At 53.0% G+C, this 22,760-nt stretch overlaps 1 protein-coding gene across 2 annotated transcripts; it reads left to right on the top strand.

The window, feature by feature from the left end:
* The first annotated feature begins 220 nt into the window (after window positions 1-220).
* On the top strand, window positions 221-22,423 carry KREMEN2 (kringle containing transmembrane protein 2). 2 transcript variants are annotated; one of them, XM_040439416.1, is made up of 10 exons: window positions 221-352; window positions 3,826-3,908; window positions 7,911-8,070; window positions 10,015-10,106; window positions 10,181-10,305; window positions 19,774-19,927; window positions 20,000-20,332; window positions 20,409-20,492; window positions 20,906-20,969; window positions 21,825-22,423. In XM_040439416.1, the coding sequence occupies exons 2-10, from the start codon at window positions 3,854-3,856 to the stop codon at window positions 21,922-21,924; spliced, it is 1,167 nt and encodes a 388-aa protein (XP_040295350.1). In that variant the 5' UTR covers window positions 221-352; window positions 3,826-3,853; the 3' UTR covers window positions 21,925-22,423. The 2 variants fall into 2 exon arrangements, with proteins under 2 accessions (XP_040295350.1, XP_040295349.1); XM_040439415.1 differs by having other exon boundaries at window positions 20,409-20,510.
* Window positions 22,424-22,760: the final 337 nt, after the last annotated feature.

Raw genomic sequence — 22,760 nt, 5'->3', positions numbered from 1 at the left:
GTCTCCGCACTGAGGATCTCTCCCCGGCAGTCTCCGCACTGAGGGTCTGTTCCCGGCAGTCTCCGCACTGAGGGTCTCTCCCCGGCAGTCTCAGCACTGAGGGTCTCTCCCCGGCAGTCTCCGCACTGAGGGTCTCTCCCCGGCAGTCTCCGCACTGAGGATCTCTCCCCGGCAGTCTCCGCACTGAGGGTCTGTTCCCGGCAGTCTCCGCACTGAGGATCTCTCCCCGGCAGTCTCAGCACTGAGGATCTTTCCCCGGCAGTCTCTCCACTGAGGGTCTCTCCCCGGCAGTCTCTCCACTGAGGGTCTCTCACCAGGGACCTCCACACTGTAGTCTCTCACTGCACAACAGGTCAGTCTCTCCAGGTTGGGAATCTTTCTCCACATTTTTCTAGCCATTCTCTTCAGGACAGTCTCCCGGCTAGTCACATATCTCTGTAGTCTGTCTCTTTAGAGAAGTCTGTATAGTCTGGGGGTCTCGCCTCTTTACGGCAGTCTGTATAGTCCGGGGGTCTCGCCTGTTTAGGGCAGACTGTATAGTCCGGGGGTCTCGTCTCTTTAGGGCAGTCTGTATAGTTCGGGGGTCTCGTCTCTTTAGAGCAGTCTGTATAGTTTGGGGGTCTCGTCTCTTTAGGGCAGTCTGTATAGTTCGGGGGTCTTGTCTCTTTAGAGCAGTCTATAGTTCGGGGGTCTCGTCTCTTTAGAGCAGTCTGTATATTCCGGGGGTCTCGTCTCTTTAGGGCAGTCTGTATAGTTCGGGGGTCTCGTCTCTTTAGAGCAGTCTGTATAGTTCGGGGGTCTCGTCTCTTTAGAGCAGTCTGTATAGTTCGGGGGTCTCGCCTGTTTAGGGCAGTCTGTATAGTCCGGGGGTCTTGTCTCTTTAGAGCAGACTGTATAGTTTGGGGGTCTCGTCTCTTTAGGGCAGTCTGTATAGTCCGGGGGTCTCGTCTCTTTAGAGCAGTCTATAGTCCGGGGGTCTCGTCTCTTTAGAGCAGTCTATAGTTCGGGGGTCTCGTCTCTTTAGAGCAGTCTGTATAGTTCGGGGGTCTCGTCTCTTTAGGGCAGCCTGTATAGTTTGGGGGTCTCGTCTCTTTAGGGCAGTCTGTATAGTTTGGGAGTCTCGTCTCTTTAGGGCAGTCTGTATAGTCCGGGGGTCTCGTCTCTTTAGGGCAGTCTGTATAGTCCGGGGGTCTCGTCTCTTTAGGGCAGTCTGTATAGTCCGGGGGTCTCGTCTCTTTAGAGCAGTCTGTATAGTCTGGGGGTCTTGTCTCCTTAGAGCAGACTGTATAGTTCGGGGGTCTCGTCTCTTTAGGGCAGTCTGTATAGTCCGGGGGTCTCGTCTCTTTAGAGCAGTCTATAGTTCGGGGGTCTCGTCTCTTTAGGGCAGTCTGTATAGTCCGGGGGTCTTGTCTCTTTAGGGCAGTCTGTATAGTCCGGGGGTCTCGTCTCTTTAGAGCAGTCTGTATAGTCCGGGGGTCTCGTCTCTTTAGGGCAGTCTGTATAGTCCGGGGGTCTCGTCTCTTTAGGGCAGTCTGTATAGTTTGGGGGGTCTCGCCTGTTTAGGGCAGTCTGTATAGTCCGGGGGTCTCGTCTCTTTAGAGCAGTCTGTATAGTTCGGGGGTCTCGTCTCTTTAGGGCAGTCTGTATAGTCCGGGGGTCTCGTCTCTTTAGGGCAGTCTGTATAGTCCGGGGGTCTCGTCTCTTTAGGGCAGTCTGTATAGTCCGGGGGTCTCGTCTCTTTAGGGCAGTCTGTATAGTTTGGGAGTCTCGTCTCTTTAGGGCAGTCTGTATAGTCCGGGGGTCTCATCTCCTTAGAGCAGTCTGTATAGTCCGGGGGTCTCGTCTCTTTAGGGCAGTCTGTATAGTCCGGGGGTCTCGTCTCTTTAGGGCAGTCTGTATAGTTCGGGGGTCTCGTCTCTTTAGAGCAGTCTGTATAGTCCGGGGGTCTCGTCTCTTTAGAGCAGTCTGTATAGTCTGGGGGTCTCGTCTCTTTAGAGCAGTCTGTATAGTCCGGGGGTCTCGCCTCTTTACGGCAGTCTGTATAGTTCGGGGGTCTCGTCTCTTTAGGGCAGTCTGTATAGTCCGGGGGTCTCGTCTCTTTAGGGCAGTCTGTATAGTCCGGGGGTCTCGTCTCTTTAGAGCAGTCTGTATAGTCCGGGGGTCTCGTCTCTTTAGAGCAGTCTGTATAGTCCGGGGGTCTCGTCTCTTTAGAGCAGTCTGTATAGTTCGGGGGTCTCGTCTCTTTAGGGCAGTCTGTATAGTCTGGGGGTCTCGTCTCTTTAGAGCAGTCTGTATAGTCTGGGGGTCTCGTCTCTTTAGAGCAGTCTGTATAGTCCGGGGGTCTCGTCTCTTTAGGGCAGTCTGTATAGTCCGGGGGTCTCGTCTCTTTAGGGCAGTCTGTATAGTCTGGGGGTCTCGTCTCTTTAGAGCAGTCTGTATAGTCCGGGGGTCTCGTCTCCTTAGAGCAGTCTGTATAGTTCGGGGGTCTCGTCTCTTTAGGGCAGTCTGTATAGTTCGGGGGTCTCGTCTCTTTAGAGCAGTCTGTATAGTTCGGGGGTCTCGTCTCTTTAGAGCAGTCTGTATAGTCCGGGGGTCTCGTCTCTTTAGGGCAGTCTGTATAGTCTGGGGGTCTCGTCTCCTTAGAGCAGTCTGTATAGTTCGGGGGTCTCGTCTCTTTAGGGCAGTCTGTATAGTTCGGGGGTCTCGTCTCTTTAGGGCAGTCTGTATAGTTCGGGGGTCTCGTCTCTTTAGGGCAGTCTGTATAGTTCGGGGGTCTCGTCTCTTTAGAGCAGTCTGTATAGTCCGGGGGTCTCGTCTCTTTAGAGCAGTCTGTATAGTCTGGGGGTCTCGTCTCCTTAGAGCAGTCTGTATAGTTCGGGGGTCTCGTCTCTTTAGGGCAGTCTGTATAGTTCGGGGGTCTTGTCTCTTTAGAGCAGTCTGTATAGTCCGGGGGTCTCGTCTCTTTAGAGCAGTCTGTATAGTTCGGGGGTCTCGTCTCTTTAGGGCAGTCTGTATAGTCTGGGGGTCTCGTCTCCTTAGAGCAGTCTGTATAGTTCGGGGGTCTCGTCTCTTTAGAGCAGTCTGTATAGTTCGGGGGTCTCGTCTCTTTAGAGCAGTCTGTATAGTCCGGGGGTCTCGTCTCTTTAGAGCAGTCTGTATAGTCCGGGGGTCTCGTCTCTTTAGGGCAGTCTGTATAGTCCGGGGGTCTCGTCTCTTTAGAGCAGTCTGTATAGTTCGGGTGTCTCGTCTCTTTAGAGCAGTCTGTATAGTTCGGGGGTCTCGTCTCTTTAGAGCAGTCTGTATAGTCCGGGGGTCTCGTCTCTTTAGGGCAGTCTGTATAGTCTGGGGGTCTTGTCTCCTTAGAGCAGTCTGTATAGTCTGGGGGTCTCGTCTCCTTAGAGCAGTCTGTATAGTTCGGGGGTCTCGTCTCTTTAGAGCAGTCTGTATAGTCCGGGGGTCTCGTCTCTTTAGGGTAGTCTGTATAGTCCGGGGGTCTCTTTAGGGCAGTCTGTATAGTCTGGGGGTCTCGTCTCCTTAGAGCAGTCTGTATAGTTCGGGGGTCTCGTCTCTTTAGGGCAGTCTGTATAGTCCGGGGGTCTCGTCTCTTTAGGGCAGTCTGTATAGTCCGGGGGTCTCGTCTCTTTAGAGCAGTCTGTATAGTTCGGGGGTCTCGTCTCTTTAGAGCAGTCTGTATAGTTCGGGGGTCTCGTCTCTTTAGGGCAGTCTGTATAGTCTGGGGGTCTCCTTCTGGTATGGTCCCTATTCTGGGGGTCTTTCTTGATACTCCTGCCAGTCTAATCTTATTTTCTGGGCTGTCTCTCACAGGAGGCCCCTCTGGGGTCTGTCTCAGAAGATGCTGGCGCTCCTGGGATTGCTGGTGGCTGTGAGGTCGGAGCCTTCTGTGCCAGGTGTGTGATACGTCAGTAGTGAAGGGGTTAATCACGCAGTCTCCTCATGTCACCTGTCCTTACATCGGCTTCTTGCCCGGGGGTCTTGGCGTGCTCAGACGCTGCTCCTCCTGCCCGGGACCCCTTTGAAGTGGGAGTTTTGCTGGGAGGCTGCAGGTCTCTCCAGGTCGGGCTCTGAAATCTCATAGTAATGCTGGAAACAGGAGCAGCTGCTGAGCCCAAGAGCTGACACTTCATTACCAGAAGTCCAGGCTGCACAGACCGCTCTACCCTCTGGGCCTGTGCAACACCATAAGACTAACTGGTGAAGGGTCGGTGGGGACAGCTGCTCCCACTGGTGAAGGGTCGGTGGGGACAGCTGCTCCCACTGGTGAAGGGTCGGTGGGGACAGCTGCTCCCACTGGTGAAGGGTCGGTGGGGACAGCTGCTCCCACTGGTGAAGGGTCGGTGGGGACAGCTGCGCCCACTGGTGAAGGGTCGGTGGGGACAGCTGCGCCCACTGGTGAAGGGTCGGTGGGGACAGCTGCTCCCACTGGTGAAGGGTCGGTGGGGACAGCTGCTCCCACTGGTGAAGGGTCGGTGGGGACAGCTGCTCCCACTGGTGAAGGGTCGGTGGGGACAGCTGCTCCCACTGGTGAAGGGTCGGTGGGGACAGCTGCTCCCACTGGTGAAGGGTCGGTGGGGACAGCTGCTCCCACTGGTAAAGGGTCGGTGGGGACAGCTGCTCCCACTGGTGAAGGGTCGGTGGGGACAGCTGCTCCCACTGGTGAAGGGTCGGTGGGGACAGCTGCGCCCACTGGTGAAGGGTCGGTGGGGACAGCTGCGCCCACTGGTGAAGTGTCGGTGGGGACAGCTGCTCCCACTGGTGAAGGGTCGGTGGGGACAGCTGCTCCCACTGGTGAAGGGTCGGTGGGGACAGCTGCTCCCACTGGTGAAGGGTCGGTGGGGACAGCTGCTCCCACTGGTGAAGGGTCGGTGGGGACAGCTGCTCCCACTGGTGAAGGGTCGGTGGGGACAGCTGCTCCCACTGGTGAAGGGTCGGTGGGGACAGCTGCGCCCACTGGTGAAGGGTCGGTGGGGACAGCTGCGCCCACTGGTGAAGGGTCGGTGGGGACAGCTGCGCCCACTGGTGAAGGGTCGGTGGGGACAGCTGCTCCCACTGGTGAAGGGTCGGTGGGGACAGCTGCTCCCACTGGTGAAGGGTCGGTGGGGACAGCTGCTCCCACTGGTGAAGGGTCGGTGGGGACAGCTGCTCCCACTGGTGAAGGGTCGGTGGGGACAGCTGCTCCCACTGGTGAAGGGTCGGTGGGGACAGCTGCGCCCACTGGTGAAGGGTCGGTGGGGACAGCTGCGCCCACTGGTGAAGGGTCGGTGGGGACAGCTGCTCCCACTGGTGAAGGGTCGGTGGGGACAGCTGCTCCCACTGGTGAAGGGTCGGTGGGGACAGCTGCAACCACTGGTGAAGGGTCGGTGGGGACAGCTGCTCCCACTGGTGAAGGGTCGGTGGGGACAGCTGCTCCCACTGGTGAAGGGTCGGTGGGGACAGCTGCTCCCACTGGTGAAGGGTCGGTGGGGACAGCTGCTCCCACTGGTGAAGGGTCGGTGGGGACAGCTGCGCCCACTGGTGAAGGGTCGGTGGGGACAGCTGCTCCCACTGGTGAAGGGTCGGTGGGGACAGCTGCTCCCACTGGTGAAGGGTCGGTGGGGACAGCTGCAACCACTGGTGAAGGGTCGGTGGGGACAGCTGCTCCCACTGGTGAAGGGTCGGTGGGGACAGCTGCTCCCACTGGTGAAGGGTCGGTGGGGACAGCTGCTCCCACTGGTGAAGGGTCGGTGGGGACAGCTGCTCCCACTGGTGAAGGGTCGGTGGGGACAGCTGCTCCCACTGGTGAAGGGTCGGTGGGGACAGCTGCTCCCACTGGTGAAGGGTCGGTGGGGACAGCTGCTCCCACTGGTGAAGTGTCGGTGGGGACAGCTGCTCCCACTGGTGAAGTGTCGGTGGGGACAGCTGCTCCCACTGGTGAAGTGTCGGTGGGGACAGCTGCTCCCACTGGTGAAGTGTCGGTGGGGACAGCTGCTCCCACTGGTGAAGGGTCGGTGGGGACAGCTGCTCCCACTGGGGAAGGGTCGGTGGGGACAGCTGCTCCCACTGGTGAAGGGTCGGTGGGGACAGCTGCTCCCACTGGTGAAGGGTCGGTGGGGACAGCTGCTCCCACTGGTGAAGGGTCGGTGGGGACAGCTGCTCCCACTGGTGAAGGGTCGGTGGGGACAGCTGCTCCCACTGGTGAAGGGTCGGTGGGGACAGCTGCTCCCACTGGTGAAGGGTCGGTGGGGACAGCTGCTCCCACTGGTGAAGGGTCGGTGGGGACAGCTGCTCCCACTGGTGAAGTGTCGGTGGGGACAGCTGCTCCCACTGGTGAAGTGTCGGTGGGGACAGCTGCTCCCACTGGTGAAGTGTCGGTGGGGACAGCTGCTCCCACTGGTGAAGTGTCGGTGGGGACAGCTGCTCCCACTGGTGAAGTGTCGGTGGGGACAGCTGCTCCCACTGGGGAAGGGTCGGTGGGGACAGCTGCTCCCACTGGGGAAGGGTCGGTGGGGACAGCTGCTCCCACTGGTGAAGGGTCGGTGGGGACAGCTGCTCCCACTGGTGAAGGGTCGGTGGGGACAGCTGCTCCCACTGGTGAAGGGTCGGTGGGGACAGCTGCTCCCACTGGTGAAGGGTCGGTGGGGACTGCGGCTCCCACTGGTGAAGCTGAGGACGGTGGCATCACCCAGAACATCCCCGGAAATCTCCAGTCACATGACGTCCAACGGCAATCCTACTGACGCAGACCAAGAGAACCCCCATAATATAGGAAAGACCCCAGCAGTGTGACCGCTCTTACAGTACAGACCTCCGCAGTGTGACCGCTCTTACAGTACAGACCTCCGCAGTGTGAGCGCTCTTACAGTACAGACCTCCGCAGTGTGACCGCTCTTACAGTAGAGACCTCCGCAGTGTGACCGCTCTTACAGTACAGACCTCCGCAGTGTGACCGCTCTTACAGTACAGACCTCCGCAGTGTGATCGCTCTTACAGTACAGACCTCCGCAGTGTGACCGCTCTTACAGTAGAGACCTCCGCAGTGTGACCGCTCTTACAGTACAGACCTCCGCAGTGTGACCGCTCTTACAGTACAGACCTCCGCAGTGTGACCGCTCTTACAGTACAGACCTCCGCAGTGTGACCGCTCTTACAGTAGAGACCTCCGCAGTGTGACCGCTCTTACAGTAGAGACCTCCGCAGTGTGACCGCTCTTACAGTACAGACCTCCGCAGTGTGACCGCTCTTACAGTACAGACCTCCGCAGTGTGACCGCTCTTACAGTACAGACCTCCGCAGTGTGACCGCTCTTACAGTAGAGACCTCTGCAGTGTGACCGCTCTTACAGTACAGACCTCCGCAGTGTGACCGCTCTTACAGTACAGACCTCCGCAGTGTGACCGCTCTTACAGTACAGACCTCTGCAGTGTGACCGCTCTTACAGTACAGACCTCCGCAGTGTGAGCGCTCTTACAGTACAGACCTCCGCAGTGTGACCGCTCTTACAGTACAGACCTCCGCAGTGTGACCGCTCTTACAGTAGAGACCTCCGCAGTGTGACCGCTCTTACAGTACAGACCTCTGCAGTGTGACCGCTCTTACAGTACAGACCTCCGCAGTGTGACCGCTCTTACAGTAGAGACCTCTGCAGTGTGACCGCTCTTACAGCACAGACCTCCGCAGTGTGACCGCTCTTACAGTAGAGACCTCCGCAGTGTGACCGCTCTTACAGTACAGACCTCCGCAGTGTGACCGCTCTTACAGTACAGACCTCCGCAGTGTGACCGCTCTTACAGTACAGACCTCCGCAGTGTGACCGCTCTTACAGTAGAGACCTCCGCAGTGTGACCGCTCTTACAGTAGAGACCTCCGCAGTGTGACCTTATCCTCTTGGTGACATCAGTTCTTTTCTCCATCAGAATGCTTCACGGTAAACGGGAGAGATTACCGGGGGTCGGTGAACCATGCTGGGGCTGAGAAGATCCCTTGTCTGTACTGGAACCAGACGATCCAGCACCGCTACAACACACAGACCGATCCATCCGGGGAGCTGGGACTTGGAAACCACAATCATTGCAGGTACAACAGGATCCCCAGTCCCTAAAAAATTTACATTCTGCAAAGGGAACGCCTGCAAGACAGAAAATATGGTGCCCATAAGAAACGAAGCGTCCTGTGGTGGAGAGCTGCACAGGGGGACTGCTCCTGGCCACAGAAGGTTGACTCCGCTGACAGCTCCTGACTCCCCTCTACACCTCCTATGTGTTTTCTAGGTGGAGAGCAGAGAGTGCCGCTGCCAGACACTTCTGGTGCCTGCTTATCTACCGGGAGAAAATGTTCCCGTTAGAGTGTCGGCTGAATCCACCGGTCTCTACCAGCAGGTCTGGCCAACAGCACTATGTGTATGGAGGCTTTAGAGCCAATTGGCCCCCAGCCCCCAGGACGCTTGAATGCATAAAAAAGACGTGAAAGAAAGCACATGGTATAGCGCTAGCTTCTACGGGGTTTGAGGACATGGATCTCTCAGGGGACTCTACACTCCTCCATGTGAGCTCGTCAAGCTAGTCTAGATACATTAGTAGTCAGAAGGATCCAGAGAGGCTAGATCAAGGATCGCTCATCTCAGAGATGTTTCTACCATCAGAGGGAATGATATGATGGATGCACTTACTGTTCAGCCGTTCCTGGTGGCGCTTCCACAGGCTCAGGATCTCTCTCTGTAGGGAGAATGAGGGTCATGAGGCTCAAGGTCCATCAATGGATCTACAAGAGGAGACAGAGCTCTTCCATGGATGGTGCTTCCAAACAGGCATCAATGAGGACTGGGGCTCACCTTATTCTGTCATGTAATCACACCGTCGCTAGTGGGAATATTGGAGGCCTTGTGCCAGGGCGCCACATTCACGGGAGAAAACTTTCCACATAATCGTTTGGTTGAATGCAAGGAACCTCAGGAAAGAAACAGGATAATGCACTAGAGTCTTTCCTGCCCAGCGGGAGGAAGGGAGAGAAATATCTTCTAAATGAGGATGTGATTGTCTTCTGAATCCGAGGTCAACACTTGACCTCCATAAGCCCAAAGACTTACAGCTAGAATTATAGGAGTATGCTCTCCTGTTCCTCTCTCTGGTGGAGGGCCACCACCAGGACCTTTATTTCCAGGATCTGTAGAATGGAGGCTTCCAGTCTTCCTATAGAACCTAGATATTTCAGGTTATTCATTGCCAGATCTGATGCCTACAGGAAGAGGTGTCCGAATATTGGCTTTCTGGTGTAAGAGGAGGAATCTGAGCCAACACCTCCAGAGATTGACCGTATGAAGGTAGAACCAGGCTCAGACTGGCCCACAGGGGTACAGGTGAATCCCCCGGTGGGCCCCTGAGCAAGGTGGCCCCCTAGGCTCCCACCCCCTGCACAAGTGGCACTTACTGCACTACATACATGTATTCAATGTACAGCTCCTCAACCAGCCGGTGTTCATATAAAAAACCTAAGAAACTCCCCAGTTTGTTATTCTAGACACGACCAGAGCTGAGATGACTTCTAGGTATAGAGGAAAGCCACCAGTGTCCTCTTCTCACCAGGACCCACCTTGCTGCTGCTGTGTGAGCAGCTAATATTTGAATGTGCCGTATGGTGGGCCCCTAAAATACATTTTACTGGTGGCCCTAGGCACCCCAGTCCAACACTGAGTAGAAGGTTCATTCCTGATCACTGCCATCATCATGCCCAGTCTATATATGTGCTAGAACCCCGGGCAGATAGACGTCATCATTGTGCTGCTGGAAGGGGCATCACTGTGGGGGCTGCAGAGGTAGCAGTGACTACTGGCCCAGGAGCCTGAGGGCCCAAAGACCCTTCTGCCACATAAGCACATGGACGGGGTGGAGTGATGGGGCACCCTATGGCACAGGAGCCCCACACAGCAATGCATTGACCCCATACTCATAGATATTCGACCCACCAATGACCACGGTGGTGGAGCTGGAGAGGCTCCTTCAGTAACTCTGTCCTCTTCTGCAGGAACCCGGACTCTGACGTCCAGCCCTGGTGCTACGTGTCTGAGGCAGAAGACGGCATCTACTGGATGTACTGCGACATTCCATCATGCCACAGTACGTGCACCCATAAAATCCATCCTTCCCAAGGACCCACACATCTGGAGTCTGACGTCTTTCTCTGTCTCCAGTGCCAGGCTACGTCGGCTGCTTTCTGGATCGGGGCTCTCCTCCTGCCCTCAACGGGGCCAGTGGCACCTCCAAAAAACTCACCATCCACAACTGCATCCAATTCTGTCGCCGAAAAGGCCACGAGGTAAAAAAGCCTGACATCATCCATACGGCGACTTCTTCTCACATCCTGACATCATCCATACAGCGACTACTTCTCACATCCTGACATCATCCATACGGCGACTACTTCTCACATCCTGACATCATCCATACGGCGACTTCTTCTCACATCCTGACATCATCCATACAGCGACTACTTCTCACATCCTGACATCATCCATACAGCGACTACTTCTCACATCCTGACATCATCCATACAGCGAGTTCTTCTCACATCCTGACATCATCCATACAGCGACTACTTCTCACATCCTGACATCATCCATACAGCGACTACTTCTCACATCCTGACATCATCCATACAGCGACTACTTCTCACATCCTGACATCATCCATACAGCGACTACTTCTCACATCCTGACATCATCCATACAGCGACTACTTCTCACATCCTGACATCATCCATACAGCGACTACTTCTCACATCCTGACATCATCCATACAGCGACTACTTCTCACATCCTGACATCATCCATACAGCGACTTCTTCTCACATCCTGACATCATCCATACAGCGACTTCTTCTCACATCCTGACATCATCCATACAGCGACTACTTCTCACATCCTGACATCATCCATACGGCGACTTCTTCTCACATCCTGACATCATCCATACAGCGACTACTTCTCACATCATCCATACAGCGACTACTTCTCACATCCTGACATCATCCATGCAGCGACTACTTCTCACATCATCCATACAGCGACTACTTTTCACATCCTGACATCATCCATACAGCGACTTCTTCTCACATCCTGACATCATCCATACAGCGACATCTTCTCACATCCTGACATCATCCATACGGCGACTACTTCTCACATCCTGACATCATCCATACGGCGACTACTTCTCACATCCTGACATCATCCATACAGCGACTACTTCTCACATCCTGACATCATCCATACAGCGACCACTTCTCACATCCTGACATCATCCATACAGCGACTTCTTCTCACATCCTGACATCATCCATACGGCGACTACTTCTCACATCCTGACATCATCCATACAGCGACCACTTCTCACATCCTGACATCATCCATACGGCGACTACTTCTCACATCCTGACATCATCCATACAGCGACTACTTCTCACATCCTGACATCATCCATACAGCGACTTCTTCTCACATCCTGACATCATCCATACGGCGACTACTTCTCACATCCTGACATCATCCATACAGCGACTACTTCTCATATCATCCATACAGCGACTTCTTCTCACATCCTGACATCATCCATACAATTGACTTGAATGAGGCTGAGCTGCTTCTAGGCCCTGTGACCGATGTACAGTGATGGCCTAAGAAGAGGTTGCAGCGCTCAAGGCCTCTTCTATCAGCTGGTCGGTGGTGGTCCCGGGTGTCACACCTCCGCAGAGATGATACTGATGACCTGAGCATGAGTCTAAATATGTTTTCCTGGATAACCCCTTTAATTATCTATGGGAGTCAATCAGTTTATGGTAAATTCTTAGGGCAGTGAATGGGTTTATCTGTGCATCCCTGGTGGTCTAGTGCAGTGAAGGGATTAAACTCTGCATCCTTGGTGGTCTAGTGCAGTGAAGGGATTAAACTCTGCATCCCTGGTGGTCTAGTGCAGTGAAGGGATTAAACTCTGCATCCCTGGTGGTCTAGTGCAGTGAAGGGATTAAACTCTGCATCCTTGGTGGTCTAGGTCAGTGAAGGGATTAAACTCTGCATCCTTGGTGGTCTAGTGAAGTGGAGGTTTATACCTGCATCTCTGGTGAAGATGTTTATCCATGCAGATATAAAGAAGTGAGCATCCAATGTGGTCTAGGGCAATCAATGGGTTAATCCTTGCATCCCTGGTGATCTAAGGCATTACGGGGTATTTGAAGGTATCCCTGATGGTCTAGGGCAGTGAAGGGATTAAAGTCTGCATCCTTGTTGGTCTAGGGAAGTAAAGAAGTTTGTACCTGCACTTCTGGTGGTCTAGGACAGTGGAGGGGTAAATGCCTGTATCCCTGGTGGTCTAGGGCAGTAAAGGGGTATATGTGTTTATCCCTGGTGGTATAGGAAGTAAAGGGGTATATGTGTTTATCCCTGGTGGTATAGGCAGTAAAGGGGTATATGTCTTTATCCCTGGGGGTCTAGGGCAGTAAAGGGGTATATGTGTTTATCCCTGGTGGTATAGGCAGTAAAGGGGTATATGTCTTTATCCCTGGGGGTCTAGGGCAGTAAAAGGGTATATGTCTTTATCCCTGGGGGTCTAGGGCAGTAAAGGGGTATATGTCTTTATCCCTGGGGGTCTAGGGCAGTAAAGGGGTATATGTCTTTCTCCCTGGGGGTCTAGGGCAGTAAAGAGGTATATGTCTTTATCCCTGGGGGTCTAGGGCAGTAAAGGGGTATATGTCTTTCTCCCTGGGGGTCTAGGGCAGTAAAGAGGTATATGTCTTTATCCCTGGGGGTCTAGGGCAGTAAAGGGGTATATGTCTTTCTCCCTGGGGGTCTAGGGCAGTAAAGGGGTATATGTCTTTCTCCCTGGGGGTCTAGGGCAGTAAAGAGGTATATGTCTTTCTCCCTGGGGGTCTAGGGCAGTAAAGGGGTATATGTCTTTCTCCCTGGGGGTCTAGGGCAGTAAAGAGGTATATGTCTTTCTCCCTGGGGGTCTAGGGCAGTAAAGGGGTATATGTCTTTCTCCCTGGGGGTCTAGGGCAGTAAAGGGGTATATGTCTTTCTCCCTGGGGGTCTAGGGCAGTAAAGGGGTATATGTCTTTCTCCCTAGGGGTCTAGGGCAGTAAAGAGGTATATGTCTTTATCCCTGGGGGTCTAGGGCAGTAAAGAGGTATATGTCTTTATCCCTGGGGGTCTAGGGCAGTAAAGGGGTATATGTCTTTATCCCTGGGGGTCTAGGGCAGTAAAGGGGTATATGTCTTTCTCCCTGGGGGTCTAGGGCAGTAAAGGGGTATATGTCTTTATCCCTGGGGGTCTAGGGCAGTAAAGGGGTATATGTCTTTATCCCTGGGGGTCTAGGGCAGTAAAGAGGTATATGTCTTTATCCCTGGGGGTCTAGGGCAGTAAAGAGGTACAGTACAGACCAAAAGTTTGGACACACCTTCTCATTCAAAGAGTTTTCTTTATTTTCATGACTATGAAGGCATCAAAACTATGAATTAACACATGTGGAATTATATACATAACAAACAAGTGTGAAACAACTGAAAATATGTCATATTCTAGGTTCTTCAAAGTAGCCACCTTTTGCTTTGATTACTGCTTTGCACACTCTTGGCATTCTCTTGATGAGCTTCAAGAGGTAGTCCCCTGATATGGTCTTCACTTCACAGGTGTGCCCTGTCAGGGTTAATAAGTGGGATTTCTTGCCTTATAAATGGGGTTGGGACCATCAGTTGCGTTGAGGAGAAGTCAGGTGGATACACAGCTGATAGTCCTACTGAATAGACTGTTAGAATTTGTATTATGGCAAGAAAAAAGCAGCTAAGTAAAGAAAAACGAGTGGCCATCATTACTTTAAGAAATGAAGGTCAGTCAGTCAGCCGAAAAATTGGGAAAACTTTGAAAGTAAGGGCTATTTGACCATGAAGGAGAGTGATGGGGTGCTGCGCCAGATGACCTGGCCTCCACAGTCACCGGACCTGAACCCAATCGAGATGGTTTGGGGTGAGCTGGACCGCAGAGTGAAGGCAAAAGGGCCAACAAGTGCTAAGCATCTCTGGGAACTCCTTCAAGACTGTTGGAAGACCATTTCAGGGGACTACCTCTTGAAGCTCATCAAGAGAATACCAAGAATGTGCAAAGCAGTAATCAAAGCAAAAGGTGGCTACTTTGAAGAACCTAGAATATGACATATTTTCAGTTGTTTCACACTTGTTTGTTATGTATATAATTCCACATGTGTTAATTCATAGTTTTGATGCCTTCATAGTCATGAAAATAAAGAAAACTCTTTGAATGAGAAGGTGTGTCCAAACTTTTGGTCTGTACTGTATTTGTCTTTATCCCTGGGGGTCTAGGGCAGTAAAGAGGTATATGTCTTTATCCCTGGGGGTCTAGGGCAGTAAAAGGGTATATGTCTTTCTCCCTGGGGGTCTAGGGCAGTAAAGAGGTATATGTCTTTATCCCTGGGGGTCTAGGGCAGTAAAGGGGTATATATCTTTCTCCCTGGGGGTCTAGGGCAGTAAAGGGGTATATGTCTTTATCCCTGGGGGTCTAGGGCAGTAAAGGGGTATATGTCTTTATCCCTGGGGGTCTAGGGCAGTAAAGGGGTATATGTCTTTATCCCTGGGGGTCTAGGGCAGTAAAGGGGTATATGTCTTTCTCCCTGGGGGTCTAGGGCAGTAAAGGGGTATATGTCTTTATCCCTGGGGGTCTAGGGCAGTAAAGGGGTATATGTCTTTATCCCTGGGGGTCTAGGGCAGTAAAGGGGTATATGTCTTTATCCCTGGGGGTCTAGGGCAGTAAAGGGGTATATGTCTTTCTCCCTGGGGGTCTAGGGAATTAAAGAGGTATATGTCTTTCTCCCTGGGGGTCTAGGGCAGTAAAGAGGTATATGTCTTTCTCCCTGGGGGTCTAGGGCAGTAAAGGGGTATATGTCTTTATCCCTGGGGGTCTAGGGCAGTAAAGGGGTATATGTCTTTATCCCTGGGGTCTAGGGCAGTAAAGGGGTATATGTCTTTATCCCTGGGGGTCTAGGGCAGTAAAGGGGTATATGTCTTTATCCCTGGGGGTCTAGGGCAGTAAAGGGGTATATGTCTTTCTCCCTGGGGGTCTAGGGCAGTAAAGAGGTATATGTCTTTATCCCTGGGGGTCTAGGGCAGTAAAGGGGTATATGTCTTTCTCCCTGGGGGTCTAGGGCAGTAAAGAGGTATATGTCTTTATCCCTGGGGGTCTAGGGCAGTAAAGGGGTATATGTCTTTCTCCCTGGGGGTCTAGGGCAGTAAAGGGGTATATGTCTTTCTCCCTGGGGGTCTAGGGCAGTAAAGAGGTATATGTCTTTCTCCCTGGGGGTCTAGGGCAGTAAAGGGGTATATGTCTTTCTCCCTGGGGGTCTAGGGCAGTAAAGAGGTATATGTCTTTCTCCCTGGGGGTCTAGGGCAGTAAAGGGGTATATGTCTTTCTCCCTGGGGGTCTAGGGCAGTAAAGGGGTATATGTCTTTCTCCCTGGGGGTCTAGGGCAGTAAAGGGGTATATGTCTTTCTCCCTGGGGGTCTAGGGCAGTAAAGAGGTATATGTCTTTATCCCTGGGGGTCTAGGGCAGTAAAGAGGTATATGTCTTTATCCCTGGGGGTCTAGGGCAGTAAAGGGGTATATGTCTTTATCCCTGGGGGTCTAGGGCAGTAAAGGGGTATATGTCTTTCTCCCTGGGGGTCTAGGGCAGTAAAGGGGTATATGTCTTTATCCCTGGGGGTCTAGGGCAGTAAAGGGGTATATGTCTTTATCCCTGGGGGTCTAGGGCAGTAAAGAGGTATATGTCTTTATCCCTGGGGGTCTAGGGCAGTAAAGAGGTACAGTACAGACCAAAAGTTTGGACACACCTTCTCATTCAAAGAGTTTTCTTTATTTTCATGACTATGAAGGCATCAAAACTATGAATTAACACATGTGGAATTATATACATAACAAACAAGTGTGAAACAACTGAAAATATGTCATATTCTAGGTTCTTCAAAGTAGCCACCTTTTGCTTTGATTACTGCTTTGCACACTCTTGGCATTCTCTTGATGAGCTTCAAGAGGTAGTCCCCTGATATGGTCTTCACTTCACAGGTGTGCCCTGTCAGGGTTAATAAGTGGGATTTCTTGCCTTATAAATGGGGTTGGGACCATCAGTTGCGTTGAGGAGAAGTCAGGTGGATACACAGCTGATAGTCCTACTGAATAGACTGTTAGAATTTGTATTATGGCAAGAAAAAAGCAGCTAAGTAAAGAAAAACGAGTGGCCATCATTACTTTAAGAAATGAAGGTCAGTCAGTCAGCCGAAAAATTGGGAAAACTTTGAAAGTAAGGGCTATTTGACCATGAAGGAGAGTGATGGGGTGCTGCGCCAGATGACCTGGCCTCCACAGTCACCGGACCTGAACCCAATCGAGATGGTTTGGGGTGAGCTGGACCGCAGAGTGAAGGCAAAAGGGCCAACAAGTGCTAAGCATCTCTGGGAACTCCTTCAAGACTGTTGGAAGACCATTTCAGGGGACTACCTCTTGAAGCTCATCAAGAGAACGCCAAGAGTGTGCAAAGCAGTAATCAAAGCAAAAGGTGGCTACTTTGAAGAACCTAGAATATGACATATTTTCAGTTGTTTCACACTTGTTTGTTATGTATATAATTCCACATGTGTTAATTCATAGTTTTGATGCCTTCATAGTCATGAAAATAAAGAAAACTCTTTGAATGAGAAGGTGTGTCCAAACTTTTGGTCTGTACTGTATTTGTCTTTATCCCTGGGGGTCTAGGGCAGTAAAGAGGTATATGTCTTTATCCCTGGGGGTCTAGGGCAGTAAAAGGGTATATGTCTTTCTCCCTGGGGGTCTAGGGCAGTAAAGAGGTATATGTCTTTATCCCTGGGGGTCTAGGGCAGTAAAGGGGTATATATCTTTCTCCCTGGGGGTCTAGGGCAGTAAAGGGGTATATGTCTTTATCCCTGGGGGTCTAGGGCAGTAAAGGGGTATATGTCTTTATCCCTGGGGGTCTAGGGCAGTAAAGGGGTATATGTCTTTATCCCTGGGGGTCTAGGGCAGTAAAGGGGTATATGTCTTTCTCCCTGGGGGTCTAGGGCAGTAAAGGGGTATATGTCTTTGTCCCTGGGGGTCTAGGGCAGTAAAGGGGTATATGTCTTTATCCCTGGGGGTCTAGGGCAGTAAAGGGGTATATGTCTTTATCCCTGGGGGTCTAGGGCAGTAAAGGGGTATATGTCTTTCTCCCTGGGGGTCTAGGGAATTAAAGAGGTATATGTCTTTCTCCCTGGGGGGTCTAGGGCAGTAAAGAGGTATATGTCTTTCTCCCTGGGGGTCTAGGGCAGTAAAGGGGTATATGTCTTTATCCCTGGGGGTCTAGGGCAGTAAAGGGGTATATGTCTTTATCCCTGGGGGTCTAGGGCAGTAAAGGGGTATATGTCTTTATCCCTGGGGGTCTAGGGCAGTAAAGGGGTATATGTCTTTCTCCCTGGGGGTCTAGGGAATTAAAGAGGTATATGTCTTTCTCCCTGGGGGGTCTAGGGCAGTAAAGAGGTATATGTCTTTCTCCCTGGGGGTCTAGGGCAGTAAAGGGGTATATGTCTTTCTCCCTGGGGGTCTAGGGCAGTAAAGGGGTATATGTCTTTATCCCTGGGGGTCTAGGGCAGTAAAGGGGTATATGTCTTTATCCCTGGGGGTCTAGGGCAGTAAAGGGGTATATGTCTTTATCCCTGGGGGTCTAGGGCAGTAAAGGGGTATATGTCTTTCTCCCTGGGGGTCTAGGGAATTAAAGAGGTATATGTCTTTCTCCCTGGGGGGTCTAGGGCAGTAAAGAGGTATATGTCTTTCTCCCTGGGGGTCTAGGGCAGTAAAGGGGTATATGTCTTTATCCCTGGGGGTCTAGGGCAGTAAAGGGGTATATGTCTTTATCCCTGGGGTCTAGGGCAGTAAAGGGGTATATGTCTTTATCCCTGGGGGTCTAGGGCAGTAAAGGGGTATATGTCTTTATCCCTGGGGGTCTAGGGCAGTAAAGGGGTATATGTCTTTCTCCCTGGGGGTCTAGGGCAGTAAAGGGGTATATGTCTTTATCCCTGGGGGTCTAGGGCAGTAAAGGGGTATATGTCTTTATCCCTGGGGGTCTAGGGCAGTAAAGGGGTATATGTCTTTCTCCCTGGGGGTCTAGGGCATTAAAGAGGTATATGTCTTTCTCCCTGGGGGTCTAGGGCAGTAAAGGGGTATATGTCTTTCTCCCTGGGGGTCTAGGGCATTAAAGGGGTATATGTCTTTCTCCCTGGGGGTCTAGGGCAGTAAAGAGGTTAGTGTCGGTATCTATAATTCCTTGGACTATGCAGTGTCAGTATACCTAGTGGTTCAGGACAAAGGAATTGTTTAGGTTGTACATCTGTTGTCTATTGGTTCCTCCCCAGGGCTATATGGACATCCATCCCCCTCTGACACAGACGGCTCCCCACGTCCCCTCTTCTCTCCATTGCCCATTTCTGTCACAAACCCTGAACCTCATGGACCCCCTCTCACAGACTGCTCCCCAATCCCTTCACAGACTGCTCCCCATTCCCTTCGCAGACTGCTCCCCATTCCCTTCGCAGACTGCTCCCCATGCCCTTTGCAGACTGCTCCCCATTCCCTTCGCAGACTGCTCCCCATTCCCTTCGCAGACTGCTCCCCATTCCCTTCGCAGACTGCTCCCCATTCCCTTCGCAGACTGCTCCCCATTCCCTTCGCAGACTGCTCCCCATTCCCTTCGCAGACTGCTCCCCATTCCCTACAAAGACTGCTCCCCATGCCCTTCGCAGACTGCTCCCCATGCCCTTTGCAGACTGCTCCCCATGCCCTTCGCAGACTGCTCCCCATGCCCTTCGCAGACTGCTCCCCATTCCCTTCGCAGACTGCTCCCCATTCCCTTCGCAGACTGCTCCCCATTCCCTACAAAGACTGCTCCCCATGCCCTTTGCAGACTGCTCCCCATGCCCTTCAGACTGCTCCCCAATCCCTTTGCAGACTTCTCCCCAATCCCTTCGCAGACTGCTCCCCATGTTCTTCGCAGACTGCTCCCCATGCCCTTCAGACTGCTCCCCATTCCCTTCGCAGACTGCTTCCCATGCCCTTCGCAGACTGCTCCCCATGCCCTTCGCAGACTGCTCCCCATGCCCTTCGCAGACTGCTCCCCATGCCCTTCGCAGACTGCTCCCCATGCCCTTTGCAGACTGCTCCCCATGCCCTTTGCAGACTGCTCCCCATGCCCTTTGCAGACTGCTCCCCATGCCCTTTGCAGACTGCTCCCCATGCCCTTTGCAGACTGCTCCCCATGCCCTTTGCAGACTGCTCCCCATGCCCTTCGCAGACTGCTCCCCATGCCCTTCGCAGACTGCTCCCCATGCCCTTCGCAGACTGCTCCCCATGCCCTTCGCAGACTGCTCCCCATGCCCTTCGCAGACTGCTCCCCATGCCCTTCGCAGACTGCTCCCCATTCCCTTCGCAGACTGCTCCCCATGCCCTTCGCAGACTGCTCCCCATTCCCCGTCACAGACTGCTCCCCATGCCCTTCGCAGACTGCTCCCCATGCCGTTTCAGCTTGCTTCCACATGTCTACTAAACCCTGTCCAGTTTCTCCTTTCCTTATGACGGCAGGGATGGCGCAGAGGGATCAGCTGTAACTGTATGGCTGCACCGTTCTCTCTGTTATTGGACTGAGCCTATAACATCTCCCATCATCCCTGTGACCTCCTCTTGTCTGGCAGTTCGCGGGGGTGGAGGCCGGCTACGCATGCTTCTGCGGCAGTTCTTCTGAGGTGGCTGCTCTGCAGAAGGTCAGCAGTTCTCAGTGTGACCAGATCTGTTTTGGAAGGACCAATGAACTTTGTGGTGGTGACGGGAAGCTCAGTGTGTACAATGGTGAGTACACGGGCATGGGAAGCCGCAGCAATGTGCAGTATCCACATGTGAAGTATCTTGCTTTCTCTGCAGTCTGGGTGGGGACGTGCCGTGGGAACTTCTCCTCCACTGCTGGGGTCCTCTACTCACCCGACTTCCCAAGTGAATACAGCGCAGACAGCTCCTGTGCCTGGGACATCATCATCCCTGGCAGCACCATCATACAGGTACACTTCCAGTCCTTTCATGTCCCAGATCCTGATGATGTCCTAGACCTGAAGGATGGAAGAAGTGGAAGACTACTTTTTCAAATTCGAGGAGGGCAAGAACCTCCAAACAATATCACCTTTCAGACGGACCATCTTCAGATAACATTCCAGTCCAACCGCGAGGTCAGCGGCCCAGGATACGTGATAGTGTACAGGGGTAGGTGGCGTGCTCTGGAGTGGTGGGCGGTAGGGAGCCGCAGGTAGGTTTTCATGAGGTGATTCTGCCTCCCCAGGTCTGGGACACCTGCGCTCATCTGTGGTTCCATATTCCGGGATGACATCTTCCCCCGCCGCAGAGGAAAGCCATCCAGCAGAGAGTGAGCAGCACAGGAACAGTGAGTGGTGGAGAGGGCACCCATGTCTGCCCGCGCGGCACACACTCTATAACTGCACTTGAGCGCTATAGCAGCAGTGCGCCATCCTCCTTCTAAATAAGGCCGTGAACAAGGTCTAGGTTAGACCGAAACGTTGGCCACTGTCCATATATCATTTTGGATGGAACTAGTAAACCACTGTTATTGATTCTAATCATTGGCGTGCCGTGGTATCAATATCATTCTTCTACAGAAATATTGACCACTGAGCACCACCATGACGACTAGCAGTGCTGTCCAAGTCCTCATCTGCCCGTAGGTTTCTAACCTGGAGAGAAGTAGATTTAGAGGGGTCTGGTGCCGCTTATCCCTGTGTTTCTGGTGCAACACTAATTTCTGTTCTCTTTCTTCTACAGTCTGGCTTCTCCTGGCCGCCAGCTCCGCTCTCCTGCTCCTGGGCATAGGATACTCAGTGTGGAGGTACCTACCCAATGAGTGGTGTAGTGACGGATACATGATGAGTGGTGTAGTGACGGATACATGATGAGTGCTGTAGTGACGGATACATGATGAGTGGTGTAGTGACAGGTACACGATGAGTGGTGTAGTGACAGGTACATGATGAGTGCTGTAGTGACGGATACATGATGAGTGCTGTAGTGACAGGTACATGATGAGTGCTGTAGTGACAGGTACATGATGAGTGCTGTAGTGACAGGTACATGATGAGTGCTGTAGTGACAATGGGTACATATTGGAGGGGTCTCCTGGCACTGAGGTTGAGGAGGAGGTTTCTCCTGTCTCTGAGGTTGCGGAGGGAAGCATCTCCTGTCTCTGAGGTTGCGGAGGGAAGCATCTCCTGTCTCTGAGGTTGCGGAGGGAAGCATCTCCTGTCTCTGAGGTTGCGGAGGGAAGCATCTCCTGTCTCTGAGGTTTGGGAGAATCTCCTGTCTCTGAGGTTTGGGAGAATCTCCTGTCTCTGAGGTTGTGGAGGGAAGCTTCTCCTGTCTCTGAGGTTGTGGAGGGAAGCTTCTCCTGTCTCTGAGGTTTGGGAGAATCTCCTGTCTCTGAGGTTTGGGAGAATCTCCTGTCTCTGAGGTTGCGGAGGGAAGCTTCTCCTGTCTCTGAGGTTGTGGAGGGAAGCTTCTCCTGTCTCTGAGGTTTGGGAGAATCTCCTGTCTCTGAGGTTTGGGAGAATCTCCTGTCTCTGAGGTTGCGGAGGGAAGCTTCTCCTGTCTCTGAGGTTGTGGAGGGAAGCTTCTCCTGTCTCTGAGGTTTGGGAGAATCTCCTGTCTCTGGGGCCAAGGGTCTTACCTCTCTCCTGTTGTTGCTCAGGTTCCTGGCCTGCAGTTGCTCCACGCTGTGCAGACACCAGAGGGCGCAGTGCGGAGACCTAACCAGTGTGAACCAGTCATCTATGAAGTCCCTGCTGTAAGTACCCGGCTGTGCCCACCAGAACCACCAGCAGCCCTGGGCACCTACCTGTACTGAACTTCTGAGAGGAAAAGGGCCTCCAGCAGCACTGGACACCTACCTGTACTAACCTCCTGAGAGGAAAACGGCCACCAGCAGCCTGGACACCTACATGTACTAACCTACTGAGAGGACAAGGACCACCCACCTGCAGCCCTGGACACCTACCTGTACTCAGTCTCACCTCCTGAGAGGACAAGGATCTACCGCAGCTTTGGACCCCTGCAGAACTCCGGAGCAGGGGGTACTTGCACATTGTACTTGCACATTGGTTGCTGTTTAATGCTTGTCATTGCAGTGGCCAGGTTTGGGGTGGCCCCAACGTTACGCTAGGTGCCCTGGACACCGTTGAGGTGTCACCACGTGTTGCTCCTCTCTGGAAGGGATGATAAGGCGTGAAGCACCCCAATGGGAAATAAGTCCAGAGAGTCAGGGTCTGCAGTAACCAGGGGGATTCTTTACTGGAGGAATTCAGGTGCAAAACAATACAGGTGAGGCATAGGGCCGGCTTCTCCAGTCTCCTCCCTGAGATGAGGCATAGGGTCGGCTTCTCCAGTCTCCTCCCTGAGATGAGGCATAGGGCTGGCTTCTCCAGTCTCCTCCCTGAGACGAGGCATAGGGCCGGCTTCTCCAGTCTCCTCCCTGAGATGAGGCATAGGGCCGGCTTCTCCAGTCTCCTCCCTGAGATGAGGCATAGGGTCGGCTTCTCCAGTCTCCTCCCTGAGACGAGGCATAGGGCCGGCTTCTCCAGTCTCCTCCCTGAGATGAGGCATAGGGCCGGCTTCTCCCGTCTCCTCC

The sequence above is a fragment of the Bufo bufo genome, chromosome 7, assembly GCF_905171765.1.
Source record: "Bufo bufo chromosome 7, aBufBuf1.1, whole genome shotgun sequence".
NCBI classification, from domain to species: domain Eukaryota; kingdom Metazoa; phylum Chordata; class Amphibia; order Anura; family Bufonidae; genus Bufo; species Bufo bufo.
The sequence above is the reverse complement of the archived record's forward strand: the minus strand, read 5'-3'. Positions and strand labels throughout refer to the sequence as shown.